General features: G+C 36.5%; 2 protein-coding genes across 17 annotated transcripts in view; both read left to right on the top strand.

Moving 5' to 3' along the window:
- Positions 1–20,305, top strand: part of GABPB1 (GA binding protein transcription factor subunit beta 1) — a 975,210-nt gene that overhangs the window by 275,903 nt on the left and 679,002 nt on the right. The window lies entirely within an intron of this gene.
- The window catches only part of ATP8B4 (ATPase phospholipid transporting 8B4 (putative)), a 256,040-nt gene that overhangs the window by 76,154 nt on the left and 159,581 nt on the right, over positions 1–20,305 (top strand). For all 14 annotated transcript variants that reach the window (XM_082734772.1, XM_082734778.1, XM_082734770.1 and 11 more), the window contains 3 exons: positions 1,046–1,159; positions 4,199–4,297; positions 8,813–8,874. In XM_082734772.1, the coding sequence (XP_082590898.1) occupies positions 1,046–1,159; positions 4,199–4,297; positions 8,813–8,874 (275 nt within the window). The remainder of the gene's footprint in view (positions 1–1,045; positions 1,160–4,198; positions 4,298–8,812; positions 8,875–20,305) is intronic.

The raw sequence follows: 20,305 nt of genomic DNA on the forward strand, positions 1-20,305 counted from the left end.
GAAAGACCTTGTACATCAGTATTTTAAAAAAGCAACCTATAAGTATTTAGAAGGGGAGACCTGATTTGATAGTGATTTATGAAGAGATGATCTAGAAATTTTAGTTCATCCAAATTCCGTGAATAAACAGTGAGATACAGTTGCCAAAATGCTGATGAAATTTTAAGGTATGTTAATACAATAGTCCAGAACATAGAACATCGAAGTCTCTACTGTACGTGGGTTGGTTGACTCAGATCTGCAATATGTGTATAGTTCTGTGCAGCATGTTTTAAGAGAGATACAGAGAGGTTGGGATAAATCTAAAAGAAATGGATCAGGAAGAGATTTCTGTTAAAAAGTCATGGAGTGACTGAGGGGTTTGAGAATGCCTGGATCAGAGTTGAGATTTTGGGAAGTCCTGTGAGTGGTCTTCAAATATTTGAAGATTTCCAACATATGAAGGGCTTCGACTTGGTGTAGGTGACCATGGGGATGGAAATTGGCACATGGTAAAAGGTTACAGGGAAGCAGATTTGGGTTTCTCATAATAGACCTTTCTAGCAATTCCAAATCTGAAATAGAAATAGGCTGGTTTGTGAGGTGGTCAGTTTTCTATCACAGAAGACTTTCAAAGACAAGCCTAGGATCCCCTTGTCAGAGCTATCTAAAGGGTAGGAAGGCGGACCAGATAATCTCTGAAGTTTCTTCCAACCTCTCAGTCACAGCATAAACTCAGTGTCTGCATATGGTAGGTGTTCAAGCAATATTTGCCAAATGTATGAATGCATAAGAGTAAAACATCTCAGGGGCAGGTATTGTACTTGATACACTTTTAAGTTATGTATGATTTTATGGCACTGGCCAGTAATTTCACCTATATCAGGAGAGTGTCATCTTTGGTAAAAATGAAGACCTTGAGCCAAGAGAACTTAACATTTTCTACATAATTGGTTTATCTGTCTTGTTATGGCATAATTCATGTTTCGCCTTGTTAAGTTTTAGAGCTGTTCTGATAATGAGCAATACCTTGCCCCAATCTAATATGATGGTATTTCTTTTTCAGGATAATCGTATCCACACATCCAAATACAACATTCTTACCTTCTTGCCAATTAATTTATTTGAACAGTTCCAAAGAGTGGCAAATGCCTATTTCCTTTTCCTTCTGATTTTACAGGTAATGTTTAGATTGTTCCTCTTCATCATCTGTTTGTTAAAAGTATTTATATAATTTGAAAAAGTATGCTAATTCACTCAGCTGGGTGTTCTTGATTAGATAAAACCATTCTTATCAGATTTTGACTGTTATTTTTGCTGTTTCTTTTCACAAATGTGGGAGGGCTACTAATGGGTAAAACTAGTACATTCATCATTTTAAACACTGAGGTCATTTTAGAATGCAGCTATGCACTTTATCTGAACCAAACCAGAGCCTAATAATTACTGTCCATAGCCTCCCTCCTTTTTTTATCTCCTTCTCACATCAACAGTGTGGGTGTTGCCAGAGTTGAGGTAGTCTAGCTGAGTGGTAGTTAGTGGAAACTAATTGGGCAAATTTCATTTGTTTCTAAAAACAATGACATCTTTTCTATGTATAACAAATGATGTATGCGCTATCTTCACTGTAGAGTGACCTTTTTTTATGGTTTTTGGTGGTTAATTGGTAGTTAATAAACTTCCTTTTTTCTCCCATCTGACTAAAATATGAGCTTAAATGAAATTTCAGCTTTTACTGATATTTTAGGGAATAAAATGCATAAATCAATGAATATACATAAACAGTTCATGAGAGCTGGTTATTTACCCAATATTTATTTTATAGTAATTTAATCAGACCAAAATGGTACATTGAAAATGTGCAGGGCACTGTGTTAATTTTAGAAGGTTAAAAAGATGGGTTAGATGTGAACAGTCCAGATTAATAAATATTTGTATTAAGAAGCTTTTGGTTGTAAGTGGCAGAAACCTAAATTTATTAAAGCAAAAAGGAAATATATTTAGGATTATTTCATTTTATATATGACTGGATTAATGGGCAAACTGGTGGCAGAAACCTAAATTTATTAAAGCAAAAAGGAAATATATTTAGGATTATTTCATTTTATATATGACTGGATTAATGGGCAAACTGTTTCGATAGGATGTGACTTCTCTTTCCTCCATGTTGGCCTTACTTGGGCAGGTCCAATCTACCTGGTGGCCCCTGAAAACTTTAGACCTTTATTCTCCTGCTTCATCTCCAACATTAAAGAGAGATAGAGGGATTTAAAAAAAAGGAAAATGAGTCTTTTTTTTTTTTTTGGTTGTTCTAGCAGGTCTTGTGATTAGCTTTCACTGGACCATGCTGAGTTACATCCTTGTTCATTAACTAATCATGGTGGCTCAAGAATTTGTAACAGTAGGTGTCTTGACCTAGATCACAGGCCAAAATGTGGAGCCAAAATGGAACGAGTCTGCCAACATTGTATGTACTGACAGTAGAAGAGATGAGATAATTTCCCAAGGTATACTCGAGAAGAAATGGATGCTAAACAGGCACAACAAAACAAAACAACAACAACAAAAACAAAAACTCCACAGTTGATGTATACCTTACAATTTATTGAAATGACTTTGGAATCCAAGATCTCTTTCCTTCTTCCCCTTATGAATTTGCTTTTTGTTTCTTTATATAACTCTTTACATCATTCCAGAATTTTGAGCTCATTTCTTTAATGGCTTTCTTATGTATAGTCAAAGGCTCTTGTTCACAGAATTTTATATCTGGAAGGAGACTTTGGGATGGTTTGGTGCAGGCTCCTTTCTTCTGTTTATTAGGAAATGAGACCCAAAAAAGGATAAGTAATGTGTAAAACTTTTACCATGAGTCAGTGATAGAACTAGGACTAGAATCCGGCTTTTCTGCCACTCAGGCCAATGTTTTTTATTGGTACCTCAGAGGCTTTTAAGTTGATTTTTTTTTAATTTTATGGAAACTATTGTATAAGACTGATTTAGTTTAGAGCTGTTTTTGATCGTGCCTGATCTCCATGTACTGACCACATCCACCCACTCTTTCCTACCTGATGGCTCTTGAAGCAGCTCTGTATCAAACCCCATTTGAAAACCACCTTTCTAAGAGAGTCCTGTCAACTCTCATTTTGTCTCATGTGGGTGGTTTTGGAGTCAAATAGATCTAAGTTTCAAATTTTAGCAGTGTGTGTTCTTGACACACAGGGTGTGTCAAGCATGGTGACCTCTCAGGTACTTATTTACAAAATGGGAAAATGATATCTAGGGCTGCAGCATTTCCTGACTCTAGGGCACTATTCACAATGTATTCTATGTTGTGCACTGGGGGTGCTATTTACATGGAATACAAATCCTTTGGGTGTGTGCAAAAGAGATCTGGTACAGAATCTAACTCAATGAACTTTCTCAGGGTCAAATGATATAAAACATGGGAAGTACTTGGCACACTCTTTGGCATAAAGTATATACTCAAAGAAACTCTCTTTTAGAATTGGTGAGAAGTTAATAAAATTGTTAAAAGTTGAGATGAGAAGCAGAGAAAAGACAAGTGACATATGTCCTGGGAAAAGATTATGTGAAAGATTTCAAGAAGCTTACTTCTCAAGTTGGTATAAAAATTTTATTTTTTGTTAAGTAGCCTAAAAATTGGCTCAATGATACTTCCTTTTTTTTTTTTTTTAAAGACAGGAACAAAGTTTATTTATATTTATTTATTTATTTATTTATTTATTTATTTATTTTTAACTTTTTATTTTTTATAAACATATATTTTTATCCCCAGGGGTACAGGTCTGTGAATCACCAGGTTTACACACTTCACAGCACTCACCAAAGCACATACCCTCCCCAATGTCCATAATCCCACCCCCTTCTCCCAAACCCCCTCCCCCCAGCAACCCTCAGTTTGTTTTGTGAGATTGAGAGTCACTTATGGTTTGTCTCCCTCCCAATCCCATCTTGTTTCATTTATTCTTCTCCTACCCACTTAAGCCTCCATGATACTTCTTATAAGTGATACTTATAAGTGATACTTCTTATAAGTGTGTTTTATAAGTGAATGCAAATACTTAGTTATTGAAAGTTATTCTGTATTTGTATAGATAGCTGAATATAATCCCATTACTTTCTGTGAGTCTTATGACAAAATTTGAAAGATATAGTTCCTAACTTAAAAGTCCTAAACTATTTGAAATGTTTGTTTTAGCTGATTCCAGAAATCTCCTCCTTGACTTGGTTTACCACTATTGTGCCTTTGGTCCTGGTGATAACTATGACAGCTGTCAAAGATGCCACAGATGACTATGTAAGTATTTGCTTTTGAGCATTTTTGAGGTCTCAATTTCAATTGTGACCTCTCAAAGACAAAAAATTGGGATCCATTTGAAATTTTTGAATGGAGCTCTTTTGATCAGTACTAAATAAAACTCTTTTGGTATTTCTTTAGTGACTAATACAGATGTCATAGAATCAGAGCCTGTTTATGATAAAAGCAAGAGGGCTTGAATAATTAGACTAACTCCCTCATTTTACAGATGAAGAAACCAAGGACTCTAAAGAATAGTGATTTGCGGGCACCAGGGTGGCTCAGTGGGTTAAGCTGCTGCCTTTGGCTCAGGTCATGATCTCAGGGTCCTGGGATCGAGTCCCGCGTCGGGCTCTCTGCTCAGCGGGGAGCCTGCTTCCTCCTCTCTCTCTCTGCCTGCCTCTCTGCCTACTTGTCATCTCTCTCTGTCAAATAAATAAATAAAATCTTAAAAAAAAAATAGTGATTTGCTAATGATTATACAATCAATTAATTGTAAGACCAGAATTAGAACACAAACTTCCTTCTACCCAGTGAAGTATTATTTATCCTATATAATGTCTTTCTCTAAGCTTTAGGAATTGGTAGATGTTAGGTACTCTCACATCCTATTCTCATTATAGCATGAGTTGAAAATCAAATCACTTCAGAAGTTAGGCAATTAATGTAAACAAGTGAAGTCTAAAACAATAGAGAATTTTGAAGTCTGCATAAGCCAAGGGAGGTCATTAAAACGCAAAGCTTTAAAACATGGTCTTGTACAAACCAAATATTCTAAATGTAGAAAAGTTTATATCTCACCCTGGGTGCCCTAGTCTCAATACAGGTGTCTGTATCCCAGTGACTTATGTATTTATATTCCTAGCCTAGGCTTCTCCTGTGAACTCATACCTATATTTCCTATTGTCTATTTTTAACTTATCTATGTCTTTAAAGTGGGCATCTTGTAGATGGCATATAACTAGGTAATGATTTTTTATACAGCCTGAAAATCTTTTAAAATAAATTTTATTTATTTGACAGAGAGACAGCAAGAGAGGGGACACAAACAAGGGGAGTGGGAGAGAGAGAAGCAGGCACCCCATGGAGCAGGGGGATGTGGGGCTCCATCCCAGGACTCTGAGATCATGGGTTGAGCCAAAGGCAGACGCTTAATGACTGAGCCACGCAGCCAACTCTGAATGTTTAACCCATTTACATTTAATGTGAATATCATTATGATTAGGTTTAAATCTATCATCTTGTTTCTGCTTTCTTTATGTCTCATTGGTTCTTTGTTCCATTTTTTTTTCCTTTAGACTGAGTATTTTGTGAATCCTTCTTATCTTTATTACTGGCTTTGTAGAACAGTAGTGGTTCTGAGTTTTAACTTACAGTCTACCTGAATTGGTTTGGCTTTGGAACACTGGCCTTTATGCAGACCCCTCTGTGCTAAGCTATATGGGAGATGCAAAAATAAAATATACACAGAATCTGAAATATAAGCTTAAAATCCAGCAAGAGAAGATGAGAAATGGACATGAATAACAATAATGTGATGTTAAAAATTCATGAGTCATAATTAAAAAACAAAGCACCTTCATTCTTTGTGGGAAGAAGATGCCATTCAAAGACTAGTTGGTAGTGGAGGTGGAGTGTGTGAAGAAGAATTAGGGAGGCTTCAGGGAGATTGTGGGAAACCCTCCCTACTGAGAGGGTTGAGTATGGGAAAGTGAGATAGGGAGATTTGTACTTATCAAGTTGGTTCATATGATCCTTTTTCATAGTTTTTTTATGTACAATTTTTTGATAAATCAACAATTTGATGTGACTCATTTGAAAATTATCCATGTATATAATGTATTTGTCTTTGTATACCATGTTTCTGTAGGACAGATAAGATATGACTCTCTTCATTTTTAATGAAGTGCCTCATGTATTTCATGGTTCATATTGTGACTATAACCTTTGAGGCAGGATTTTTAACACATAGGACCTGTTCATACTAATGAATCATGTCACTTAAAAGTGGTAATTTTGGAATTTATTCATTCCTGTGAGGTTGCCATTGTTCAAAGTACATTGGAACTCTTCATACAGAATTGCCTTCATGATCAGTGTACAAGGTACAGAAGAAAGCCAATCTTGTAATTGTGTTCACCCAGCTTTGGAAACAAATGCCATTTCTCAGCCCCTAAAAACACATTTACCTTACCTGCTTTCTAAGAGAAGATTTTGCATATTTCCAAGCATAAGACATCCCTTCATGTCTTTTCTAAGGGTAAATAGCTCCATCTTCAAAAAATAAGGTGACATTTCAAAGAATGCTCTGAGTAGTTCTAGGAGACAATTTTAATAACGACTTCCGTAAGGACAACTTTGGAGTAAATGTGTATCTTTTCCACAATATCTAATCTTTCAGGGAAATAGTATTTATTTAGATGCTTGAGTTTCTACATATTGGCTTTAAATGTCTTATTTGATATAGTCACGCTTAATGGTAGAGCAAAATGGTAGAGTAGGAAGAACATGGACTTGGAAGAAAGACACTTTAACCTGCTATGTTCTAACACTATTATATGAGTAAAACCACTTCTCTGAATCCTTCCTTGTCTGTATCTTGTGGCTAATGACACCAGAACTGTTGGAAGGAGAAAATGAGATGCTGTGTATAAAGCACTTTGCACAAGCCTGTCTCATAATGGGTATACAATCAATGCTAGTCCTCTGCTCCCTTCTAAGGATGGAGTTCCTCTGCTGTTCCTCTCTATCCTTTCATATCTGTTTTTAGAGTAGAAATTGTCAAGAAGAGTCAGCCTGGGCATGAGACAACCATTTCTAGTCCTACCAGATTCTGTTTCAATACCAAGACTTCTTGGCAAAATCTGAACTGAAGTGAGAGTGGCTTATTTTGAGGTCCAGAGAATAGGCAGCTCAGCTTTCAGGGGATGAACTAATCGGTCCTTTTCTATGATTCCCAGCTAGTCAATTTTGGGGTTTATTTCCAGGTTAGATAGAGATGCAACTAAATACTAAATCTCCTTTTGTCTCTACTGTGGTTAATTCTTGAATATGCTTTTTTTTTCTGATAATATGTATGGGTTCAATAACCAGATATATTTATCAGTCAGGGTCTTGGCAGGAAAGAGATGTTACCCTGAAATGAGTAAGGTTGGAGAAAGATTAATAACAAAGGTACTATTTACAAAAGGGCAAAAGAAAAGTTGTCAAAGAAAAGCACATACTTTTGCAACATGGAGGGCAACACTACTTTTCTGTCTGAATGGGCAATGGGAGGAAGCAATTACCTGTATCTGACTTCTCATGACAGCTGGTGCTGCCTTCAAGCTAACTCAGCTTGAAGGAAGCCAGGGGGCGGGGAGATACTCCATTTCACTCTCCTCTGGTTACTCTCATCTTCTGCCAGAACAGACTATTGGCCATATCAAACCAGGAGCCAGAGGGTAAGGACCTATAGGTTAGCTTCCCATAACAAGGCAGAGTGGAGAAGATGGAGTGTGGATAAAGGAACAAATGCAGACAAAATAATATTTCTGTTGTTCTATTGGGAAGGAGAAATTTGCTTGCCAAGGATGGACTGAGTTAATTTAGTTATGTACTGATATTATAAATGTTTTCATGTTAGAAAATGCCAAGTATTATATTTTTCCTAATAATATCCACTGACTTATACTTGGCCATCAGGGTAATTACATTCACTAGGCATAGCATTGTAGAGAGACTGGGATAGGTTTGGGAAGGAAATTGAATAAGAGAAGGACTGGTTGAAACATTTTACATATTGTGATATAACATTTTGAATTTTTTAAATGAAAATGCACTAATTTTGATGGTAGTCTTATTTGAATGGCTGTTAATTTATGAGTTTAATAGAGTGCTCATAATACTTGGGTTCTTCTAAGCAGTCTATGATGTTTACATTACTGGAATGTATGATAAGAAATGGTATCACTTGGGCATAAAAAAACAAATCCATACCAAATGTGGTTCGATATTTCAATTTGAGTTTTATTTTAAGTACTCAGTGTTTCATAAGATTACTGTTAACAATTAGAATTTCTGGAGAATAAAAATATATGTTATTACAAGTAGCTTAGTGGTTTCAAAGAAATCCATGAAAAGGAATGACTGATGTTTCAATGAAGTATTGAGCACATATGTGAGAGAAAAGGAAGGCTCCTTTCCTTATTGAAAATCTCAAAATGTATAGTTTTCTCTGGAACTGTGTGGCAGAGTAAAGAGCATATTGTCATCTTAGAAGCATTTAAAAATGTTTGGGAATTAGAAGAGCATGTGGCTAGACTTGTTCCATTGGTTACCCCCAAGGTTTGTGAGAAGGGTATTGATTCAGATTTAGAACACATGGAGCTGGGTTCCAGGTAAGCATAAACTTTGCCAATTTTGGATTGATGGTGATATTGTCCAAACAGATGATCTCAAAGTATTTTTAGTGCTCCTATTTGTGCTGATAAAGTATGATTAAATATGTTTTTTCACAAACATTTTGACTTTCAGTTTCGCCATAAGAGTGATAACCAAGTGAATAATCGGCTATCTGAGGTGCTCATCGACAGCAAGTAAGAAATAAATTCTTTGGGTTATTTTTAAGATTTCTGGGACCACAAAACAAGTCTTAACATTTGGTGGTTTTCTCTTTTAATTAAGTACATGTTACTTTTCCCTTTCAATTTGTTAACAATTACAACATAAGTCAATTTTATCTTCATTTCTTGTTTGTGCTACTTATTCAACTTCCAATCCCTATGAAGTTTTGTGGAACAGAGACATATAACTATCACTTCATTTTTTAGATCTACTACTACTTAAAATTGGTACTTATGCTATGTCTTGTATATAGATGACATCTCATAAGTATTAACTTATTTAACTAGTAAATTTCTGGGAAATATTGATAAGAGACTTTGACACAGTACTGTATCAAGTGATAGTGATAAGAATCTCTCATTTATTTGATAGTTGAATTTAGAATGAATTATCCACCATAACACAGATTTTCATTACTTTTATATTGATAAATATTTATGAGAATGATTCTTGAATTTGAAATTCTTTAAAACATGTCTTTACACACTAATAATAATTAATAATTATATATAAATTATATATATATAAACACAATAAAAGTTAGGAAAAGTAAATTTCAAACCTTTATTCCATTGTTTCTTACTCTTTGTCCCTTTTCTGCTAATAATAACATGACAAAGTAAACTTAAAATATACTTCATTCTGGCAGTCAATCACATTTGCTGATGATTTTGAATCGTTTGGATACTATGAAGAATACAGTTTTTAAAGGGAATATCATAAAATGAATTAATCATATGGGATGGGAAATTTCAAGAAATGATAAAGATATCAAGAGGGATTAGGTATAATCTAGACAGTAATTGGTAGGATTGAAATAATTAGTCTCTTTTCGTAACTAAAATGTTGACTGATTGCTAATAACATAATGAATACATACATTTCTGTATTTGCTTGTTTTAGAAAATAGCATTAAATGCATAATGAAATAAAATGATCATACTTTGAAATTATAGTGGTAAAGACAGAGCCTCTGAAATTGTGATTCCTGTGTGACATGGATAAGCCATAAAGATGCCTGGAACCATGTAGTTCATTTCCAGTGTTCGCAGGTTTTTAATTGTTGCCACTGTAGTATGGTGTTTAAAAGCATGAGTTTTGTGCTCAGAAGGACTTTGAGGATGAGTTTAGTCTTGACCCTAAATAATTCTGTAGTCTAGAGCAAGTTTCTAAGAGGTGGTGAATCTTTGTAAGCTAATGTGGTGTGTGGCTTTGAGCTGTGCTGTTGCATATCTGGACTTTCTCAAGTCTTATGGCTCTGGGTATTAGATATGCCATTAATATGATATGACTAATTCCCCAAGGAACATTTGATAATAAATCTTATTCCTTTCAAGTATCATCTCATACAAAGTATGTTTAAAATATGTACAATTACATAATGGATTTGAAGTAATGGCCCTAGCATATTTTTTTTTTCGTTTTTGTTTTTGTTTTTTATTTATTTTCAGCATAACAGTATTCATTATTTTTGCACCACACCCAGTGCTCTATGCAATCCGTGCCCTCTATAATACCCACCACCTGGTACTATGTCCCTCAAATTACCAGTTAAATCTTGTGATGATACCTGGACACTGATAGATATTGGGGCCTCTACTTGGAGGCCACGGTATTAACCTAGGCAATTATATATTCAGAAATTTGTTGATTATATGCCTTCCACACATGCTATCATTATCATTATTGTTAGAAGCAGTGTTAGTGTTACTTTCTTGTGGTTTCATTTAGCTTTCCATTGAGTCCTTATGAAGCAGCACCTCTTTGTAATTCAGTATGGTATAATGCTTTGAGATGTATTGTTGCTGATCTATAAAGTTTAAAGGGAGAAACTCGTATCATTGAGTATGAAACGTTCTTTAGGATTCAGTAGGAAATCAGGCAAGATTTTTGGTTTTTTAAGATTACCCATTACTGTGAGCTCCTCTAGGACAGGGGTCATCTCTTGAACACATCTGTGTCTCTTGAGCCTAGCATGATGTTTATTTAATTTTCGAACTGAGCAGTAACAACTTCTGAAAGAACAATCTTCCAGAGGAGCTCGATGTGTCCAATTTTGCTGAGTTCCATCATTGGCCAATTACAGTGGCTGGAGTGGTGGTCTTTGTACAGTGTACTCAGGTTATGGAGACTGGCTTTCTACTTTTTAGATTTTGAAAAATTGGAGCGATCAGCTGGGCTCAGATCTGAGATGATCCCAGGGAGCTTAGAGTCCTCCCTTGGAGGTGATGGTTGCAGAGGATACTGTTGGGGTTCTGCCTAGATCTCCACTGTCTTCTATGCTTCTCTGTGCATTGCTCCTAAGTGCTTGCATCTGTTGTTTTCTTCAAGCAGTGCCCTTGAGTTACAGGAGCCAAAGTCTGATAGGTACAAGAGTATAGAAGAGCAGTGCCCCTGCCTCAAGTTGAGCAAGCTCTGAGGTTAGTTTGTACTCTTAAGCACTCCTTGAGATCAGACAGAGGATGGGACTTTGTCTACAGTCACACCCTGTGTGGCTTTTTCCCTCCCTTGCCAGTTTCTCCTGGAAGTACATCCCTAATGAATCATTTGCACATGAATCCTTATCTCAGGATCTGTTTCTAGGGAACCTGATGTGAAACAGCAGTTAACATGTACTAGATCCTATTGCAATGCTAATGGAAAATATTAGGAAATGCTATAGGGTCTATTCTTGGCACCTGTGGGTCCTCATCCAGGAATGACATAAGATGCCTGGAGTGCAGAAGAGAAGCCCAGGTGTTGCCAGAGGTGAGTGTCATAGTAGGGTGGGTATAGCCAGGTACCTGTGGCCTCCTTTGGCAGGAGTCTTGGACTTGGGAGGCGTCCTCATTCTCATGGTCGACATATTTGAGGGGAAGGAGGTGGGATGAAAGCACCAGTCAAGAAATCTGGCTCCATGTCAGTGATCACTGTTTGACTTTGAGCTATTAATTTTCCTTCTAGGCTGTAGTTCTCTCTTCTGCTGTGCTCAGAAGTGAGGAAGGTGGGCAGCTACATTCAGATTCAATACATATTTATTGCGCAACTACCATATGGGAGCTCTAGGGCTTCTCCATTTAACTTTCATTAAAAAAAACAAAAACAAAAACCCAAGGTGTGGGTAATAGTGCTCCATTCTAGAGATGAAGAGATTAAGGTCCTGAAAGGGAGTGACTTGTTCAGGGTCCCATGGAAGTAAGAGCCTAAATTAGAATTCTTCCCATTCATAAGTGATGTGTAAGTGTGGACTACACTATTTTGTATTTGAAGGGCTTTGTATACAATTGTAGGAATATAAACATAATTACATAATATAGATGTAGTTTATCTGTAAGTAGTATATATTTGTATTATACACATTACTCATCTATGTTCTTAGCATTGTGTAAGCTGTAATGCTTATATATTTGTATTATACACATTACTCATCTATGTTCTTAGCATTGTGTAAGCTGTAATGCTAAGCACTGTAAACCTAAGTCACAAAATAAGAGCGATAAAACCCTTCCTTTTATAACCTTTTCAATTTTTTTTGTTTTGTTACTCATTTTCCTTTCAGATTAGCACCAGTCTTCTGTATTTGAAATCTGTTATGTGAAAGTGCTTAAGAGATACATGTTGTATTAGCCTTTAACAAAATTTACGGACTTTAGTTTTAAAACTAAGTAGAGGTGGCATGATTCAGCGGACTGCTGAATAGGAAGTGCACATTTTTGTACCAGGCTTTGAGATACAGTAGCCCCCCATTTCCCTGCACTTTAGCTTTCCGTGGCTTCAGTTACCTGTGCTTAACCATGGTCTGGAAGCAGGTGATCCCCCTTCTGACATATCATCAGAAGGTCAGTAGTAGCCTAATGCTACATCACAGTGCCTATGGCATTTACTTACTTCCTCTCATCATGTAGGCATTGTATCATCTCACCCATTACAAGAAGAAGGGTGGGTTCAATAGGATATTTTGAGAGAGGAGAGACTGCCGCTTCCAGTCTGCGACAGGAGAAGAATTAGGTACAAACAAGTCAGGCATAAGAGACTGGGAGCAGGGGACAACAGTCGAAAAGGACTGCTGCCACGAGCACCTCCACAGTCTCACTTTTATTGGATAGAAAACAATAGCCAACAGAAGGATCGGTGAAGGTCAAACGTTAGTCACTTCTTGCAGGCAAGCAAGAAGGAGGATAAAGTTTATAGTTAAACAAGCACATTCAAAGGACCCAGCTAACTAACAACGAGCGCTTCTGGGAAGAGAAAAGAGCGATAATGGAAAAGGGAAGCAGGCGATTTTCCTTCCGCCCTGCGGGGGCCGGGCAGCCCCAGCTGCCCAGCTTCATGGTCGTACATCATCCTTCTCCCCACAGACCTGTTGCCAGTATATGTATTTCTTAAGGCCATATCTAAATGTGCTTGGTAACTAATAAAATCCTCCAGGGGTTAGAGTTTAAGTAACAAATTGTTCTGAGGGGCAGCAGCAAGAGACCATGTTCATGTCACTTTTATTAAGCGTGATGTTATAATTGTTCTATTTTATTAGTTATTATTAGTCTCTTACTGTGCCTAATTTATAAATTAAACTTTATTGTATATAGGTATGTATAGGAAAAAACATAGTACAGGGTTTGGTACTCTCTGTGGTTTTAGGCATCCACTGGGGGTCTCGGAATGTGTCCCTTGCAGAGAAAGGGGGACTACTGTACCATTTGCTAATGGCAGTATGAACACCAGTAGCTATCTCAGTGTTTCTTGAGAGGGTGTCTCAAGTTGTGCTAACATTCTTGACCAGACTGAGAGAACTGGGCAGGTGAGGGGCAAATGCGAGGGTTTGTGATAGTCCCTTCAGAGGTCATCTAATCTGGTGCCCTTCAACCTGGACTGCACGTTGTATCAGAGCCCCAGAGAAACCCCAACTTAATTAGATGAGGGTCTTGGAGTTGAGATCCCAGTGTTTTTTAAGTTTCCAAGGTGATTTTATGCACGTAGAGTTGAGAACTCCTAATTGAAGCCATCCCTATGTCCATATATGTATCTTTATTTCTATATTTCTTTAATTTTAAAAGATATCCAAGGAAGGGAATTATGTTAGTTTTTAAAATGGTAAATATCCTTACATAGAAATTATTTCTATGTAAATATCCTTACATAGAAATAATTCTATTATGCTCCTTGGTTAAATTTATTCCTAGGTATTTTATTATTTTGGTAGAATTAAAAATGGGACAGTTTTCTTAATTTATCTTTCTGCTACTTCATTGTTAGTATATAAGAGTGCAACAGATTTCTGTACATTTATTTTGTATCCTGCAACTTTACTGAATTCATTTATCAGTTCTAGTTTTCTGGTAGAGTTGAGGGTTTGTTACATATAGTATCATGTCATCTGCAAATCATGAAAATTTTACTTCTTCCTCGTCATTTTTAGATGCCTTTCCTTTTTGTTGCCTGATTGCTGTGGCTTGGGGTTGTAGTACTATGATGAATAAAAATGGTGAGAGTGGACATCCTTGTCTTGTTCCTGATCTTAAGGGAAAAGCTCTCAGTTAAAAAAAATTTTTTTTTTTAATGTGATTACTAGAAAATTTGAAAATTACTTAATGTGCCTCACATTTGTGGCTAGCATTTGGTTTCTTTTGAATGACATTGCTTTAGTACACCATCTTTGGATACCTGTGAGAGAACTGAGCAGAGAAGAAAATGAACTCTGTGCTACCAGCCTAGTCTGATTCTCAGCCCAAGATTCCCTGTGAGATCTTATAGGCTGACAGGATTATGATTTGTGTCACCATTAACAAATAGGCTCAGTATCACTTTTTCTTAACACTTTATTTCCTTGACCTCTTCTGAACTTATACTTTTGCATTAGAGCAATGTGGGTTCAGATGCTGCAGTGAGAGTACCCTTTCAGACTGGATGTTTCCTTGACCCCTCTAGATTTTAAATGGCTCTGGACTATCAACTTTTTGTGCATCACATTCCATTTTATACTTTCTTGAGCTTCAGTAAATTTTGTTAAGTCTGTCAGGCCCTTTCATAGAAACACGCATCAATCTTATTCAGTCTTTTTTCCATTTCTTTGGAAACTATATGTATTTATAGGGAAGAATATAGACTTTCTTTTACTATTGCTAAGCATTGTCTCTGAACTGTTCCAGTCTGGTAATCCGAGCTGCTGCATAACTGTGAAAACAAATTTCAGTAGGAAAAAATTTTCTTCTTGTTTAATCAACTTTTCTAGTTTGATTGAGTGATGACTCCCATTTGATGCTAGGATTGAAAATTTTGTTTCATTTTTTCCTTTAGTAGATAGTCTTTTTTTTTTTCTGTTATAAAAATAACATATGTCCATTAAGAGAAATTTGAAAAATAAGAAAAAGTAGAAGGAAGAAAATAATATCCATACTTCTAATTATCTTACTATTTTGTTTTTCCTTATTGTCTTTTCTTCTATGCCAAGATTTCTTATAATTGTGTGTGTATATCCTTCTGTTTTCACTTCACATCATATCATTACCATTTTCCCAATGTCTTTAGTATAGTCATTATACACATCATTTAAATTTTTTTTTTTTAAATTTCTTTTCAGTGTACCAGAATTCATTGTTTATGCACCACACCCAGTGCTCCATGCAATACCTGTCCTCCATAATACTCCCCACCAGGCTCCCCCAACTTCCCACCCACCACCCCTTCAAGACCCTCAGATTGTTTTTAGAGTCCATAGTCTCTCATGGTTCATCTCCCCCTCCAATTTCCCTCAACTCCCTTCTCCTCTCCATCTCCCCATGTCCTCCATGTTATTTCTTATGCTCCACAAATAAGTGAAACCATATGATAATTAACTCTCTCTCCTTGACTTATTTCAGTCAGCATAATCTCTTCTAGTTCCGTCCACATTGATACAAAAGTTGGGTATTCGTCCTTTCTGATGGAGGCATAATACTCCATAGTGTATATGGACCACATCTTTCTTACCCATTTGTCTGTTGAAGGGCATCTTGGTTCTTTCCACAGTTTGGTAACTGTGGCCATTGCTGCTATGAACATTGGTATCTCAATGTGGTTTTGATTTGAATCTCCCTGATGGCTAGAACATTTTTTCATGTGTCTGATAGCCATTTGTATGTCTTCATTGGAGAAGTGTCTGTTCATGTCTTCTGCCCATTTTTTGACATGATTATCTGTTTTGTATACACATCATTTTTAAGAGCTGTATAATATTTGGTTGAGTGCATGTCTCATAATTCAAATAATCCATTTTCCTTTTGCTTGATATTTAGTCTGTTTTTAATTTTAAACTATGATTTCTTGATCTTTCTGAATTGATCCCTTTTCCGTAAGACTGATTTATGAAACTCAGCTAGGATGATTACATGAATACATTATTTCGTATGTGAAGTAATGAGAGCTTGAAGCATTATTCCTCAGTCCTCTGACAATTTTATCATGCTTTATCAGAGCATTCAGGAACTAAGTGTGCATAGGACTGGGTTGAACATATTGACTGAACCCTGGGAGGTTTCACTTCTATCAAACATGATTGTTTCCGGAGTGGGTGGCTGTCACACCATTACCACCAAGTTCCAAGTTTATCTCTTCTTAGCACAACATGAAAATAAAACAAAAAACACGTTTTACTTTAAAAAATGTATTAGTTACTGGGACTTGGGTGGCTTAGTTGGTTAATCATCTGACTAGGCTGGGGCTGTGATCTGAGATCAGCTCTGCTCCCATTCCTACTCCCTCTGCCCTCCCCCTGGCCTGTGCATGCGCTCTCTCGCTCTCTCTTTCTCTTTTTCTCTCTCACATAAAATATAAAAAAATGGATTTGTGACACATGTAAATCCACAAACATCAATAATTTGAAACAGTTCGAGTATAAGTTTTATATTACAATTACTAGCTCTATAGTACTCATATTTTAAGTACATCTATCAGTTCTGAACTACAGATCTCCTGGAGAAAATTGGGGCAGTGATACAAAAGTGTGGTTAGCAGATCCTTCAGACAGCCGTGAAGGAACTCTTCCCTTCTTTGTCCTGCCAGATTAGAGGTATATGAACAGAATAGTCAAAAGATCTATCAGTTGCTGGTGAATTCTTGAAAAAAAAAAAAAAAAAAAAACTTACCCAGAAGAGGGAGACTTCATATATGATATTCCCCTTTGCTAGATTTGATTCCAAATGTCAGTCTTGAGTAAGAGTGGGTTATTTTTCTTATTAAATATGCTTTCTTTTTCTCCTTGGGCACTTGCAACAAAAAAGTTGTTCAACTTAATGAGCCTGAAGGGGACACATATGTAGGGCGTCTGTGTTTCTTTTAAGTTGAAGAGAGGTTCTGGGATTCTGCTGATCCCATTGGAGGGTCAATATGCCTTGCACTGAGTTACCTCCTCCTCTTCATCTGGGTTTGTGGGCTTGAAACTGGAGTAGAGACTTCTGTAGTTAAGCACAGGCAAAACACAAACTCTCTGATTTAATGTTCGGCTTACCCAGAAAATTTATATGTTATGATGGTACTATTAGATGTAGGGGACAGCTGTTTAGGGTGTGCATACTTAAAAGGAAAATTTGAGGCAAAAGTCTTGATTCTTCTTTTTTTAAACAATGTTAATAAAACACACCATTATGGGTTTAAATAACAGTGAGTTCAAAAGCAAGCTAATAGGAGTAGTCTTGATACTTTTTGGATTCAATGGAAGGGAATGAAAAATTAAATTAATTTTTAGCTCATGCTACTACCTCACAGTAAAAGTGTTTCAAAAATAGTTTCACCCTCAATTTCTGTTTCTTAAGTCTTGGATTGATAATTTCTTGGGAAGTTTCTGTGTTTTGCAGATGGAAGGCCACGAATCTGTGACATTGTTATAGTTCTTATAAATGCTCTTCCATTGTAATAAATTATTATATTGTATGAATATAATATTTTAAAGTGGTGGATTTCTAAACGATGACCATTTCCCCAAATGAGCTTCATCTTGAAATAATAGGAAATTATAACACTTTCAAAACTCTGCACATGAGTTTTCGGTGGCATCCCCTAATTTCTTTTAAAGTTGATGTAACCCAGATGTTTGCTGCTCCCTTTGCCTTCTCTTAATGCTCCCTCAGAGACCTCCTCTTCCTCTTTTTCCAGAAAGGCATCAGAGAGTAAGGTAAAGTTGACTGAAGATTTGGGGGGGGGGGAATAGAAATTAGCAAGTTTATTTTACACACTCCACAGCTAACAATGTGAAATCCTAGTTTAACATTTTCTCATAGTTCTTCTTTGCTGCTGGCCTTTGTCATCTCCCCTTCCCCCATTCAGTGTTCAGTGTCGTTGGCTCCAGTCTCTTCTCTCAGTGTCTGGGGCTGCTCATATTTATCTCTCTTTTATTACTCAAAGTGTTTTGGTTCTTCCTTGGCTCTGAACTCAAACTTGTCATAGCTGCTTATCAAAATAGAAGAGCCTTCTGTAACTAGGACCCACTTATCTTAGATAATAATGAAAGTAAAAAATACATCAAACTCTATGTAACATTTAAAGCTTGATTCTCTCTCTGTTAAAAAACAGACTCTGAAAAACAATCTGAGGTTTTTGAAGGGGCGGGGGGTGGGAGGTCAGGGTACCAGGTGGTGGTGGAGGGCAAAGATTGCATGGAGCACTGGGTGTGGTACAAAAATAATGAATACTCTTATGCTGAAAATAAATAAAAAAAAAAAAAGAAAAAAACCCCAACCAAACAAAAACAGGTTTATGCATCTCTTCTCAGTTGTCATAGGATTTCTTTTGAAAAAACAAACCTACACCTAAGTCACAAAGGCATTAGAATTGTTAGAACATTAACTTTAATAAGGCAAAGTTTTCTTAAGATCTTAAAATCTGAAAGCCAAATGAGATCATAGTATTATAATGAGTAAATTTGGTTTTCATCAGAGCCCACAGGTTGTTTATACCAAACCAAACAAATGTTAATAACATTCTCAATTGACTATTTACCATTAATTAACTATACATACATTTCTACTATATAGTGGCATTTTCTTTAGAGCTCCTGAGATAATCTCAATGGATTAATTTCTTCCATGTACTTTAGATTGGTATACTATCTGTCTGTTGCGGGTGTAGAATTAAGAAAACTTGGGGCACGTAGGCGGTTCAGTGGGTTGAGCCTCTGCCTTTGGCTCGGGTCATGATCTCAGGGTCCTGGGATCCAGCCCCACATTGGGCTCTGCTCAGCAGGGAGCCTGCTTCCCCCTTTCTTTCTGCCTGCCTCTCTGCCTGCTTGTGATCTCTCTCTGTCAAATAAATAAGTAAAATCTTTTAAAAAGAGAATTAAGAAAACTCAAGACTGTAAGTAAAATACCGAAATTACTTTTGATTCTGTCACCCAGACCGGAGCAAACTACAATGTTATCACTCCCTTTCTTCTTCCATCTTTGCTTTTTCCTCTCTACTCCTCTACACAATATTAATTTTAAAATACTTGAGATTATATTATATCCTGTTGTGGTGGTTTGAAGCTACCCCTTCCCCCATATGTCCCCTGGAAACTGTGAATGATCTTTTTATAAAAATGGGTTTTGCATATATAATTACAGTCTTGAGATGAGATTATCCTGGTAATCCAGTCATAAGTGTCTTCCTAAGAGAAGAAAAGGAAGATGGATACACAGAAAAGATTAATGTGAAGATGGAGGCAGAGATAGGAGTCAAGGAATGCCTAAAGCTACCAGGAGCTGAGAGAGAGGCCTTTTCTAGATTTTCTGGAGGAAGCACCACCCTGCTGACACCATGGTTTTGGACTTCCAGCCTGTAAAACTGTGAGAGGATAAAGTTTTGCTCTTTTAAGCCACCTAGTTTGTGGTAATCTGTTAGAGCAGATCTAGGAAAATAATACTGAATTGTTTTTAGCTTTTAATTGAGAGATTCTGTATTTGATCACTTGTTCATTCTTTCACTGAGTACACATTAAATGCCCGTTATGTGTCAGGCAAAATGCTATATGCTGGGGATGCAGAGTTAAATAAGACAATTTCTGCTTCAAATATAATATAATCATACATAGATGGTGTGCAGCAAGTTTATTTCTAACATTGCCATGATGCTTTCACGTTTCACTGTTTTTGGTGGTAGATAAGAGAGGTGAGAAAAATGACTCATTTTATTAGGATGTCCAACTTCCAGAAATTCTTTTCAGTACACAGATTCTGGAGACAGAGCTATGCCAGGTGGTAGAAAGCCTTGGTAGAATTTGGGAAGCTGTTTAGAAATTGTGTCTTGAAGCTGTAAGTCAAGGGAACATTGGACCACCTTTATTTATTTATTTATTTATTTATTTATTTATTTTTAAAGATTTTATTTATTTATTTGACAGAGATCACAAGTAAGCAGAGAAGCAGGCAGAGCGAGAGAGGAGGAATCAGGCTCCCTGCTGAGCAGAGAGCTAGCTGG

The sequence above is a fragment of the Mustela nivalis genome (assembly GCF_964662115.1).
Source record: "Mustela nivalis genome assembly, chromosome: 6".
NCBI lineage: Eukaryota > Metazoa > Chordata > Mammalia > Carnivora > Mustelidae > Mustela > Mustela nivalis.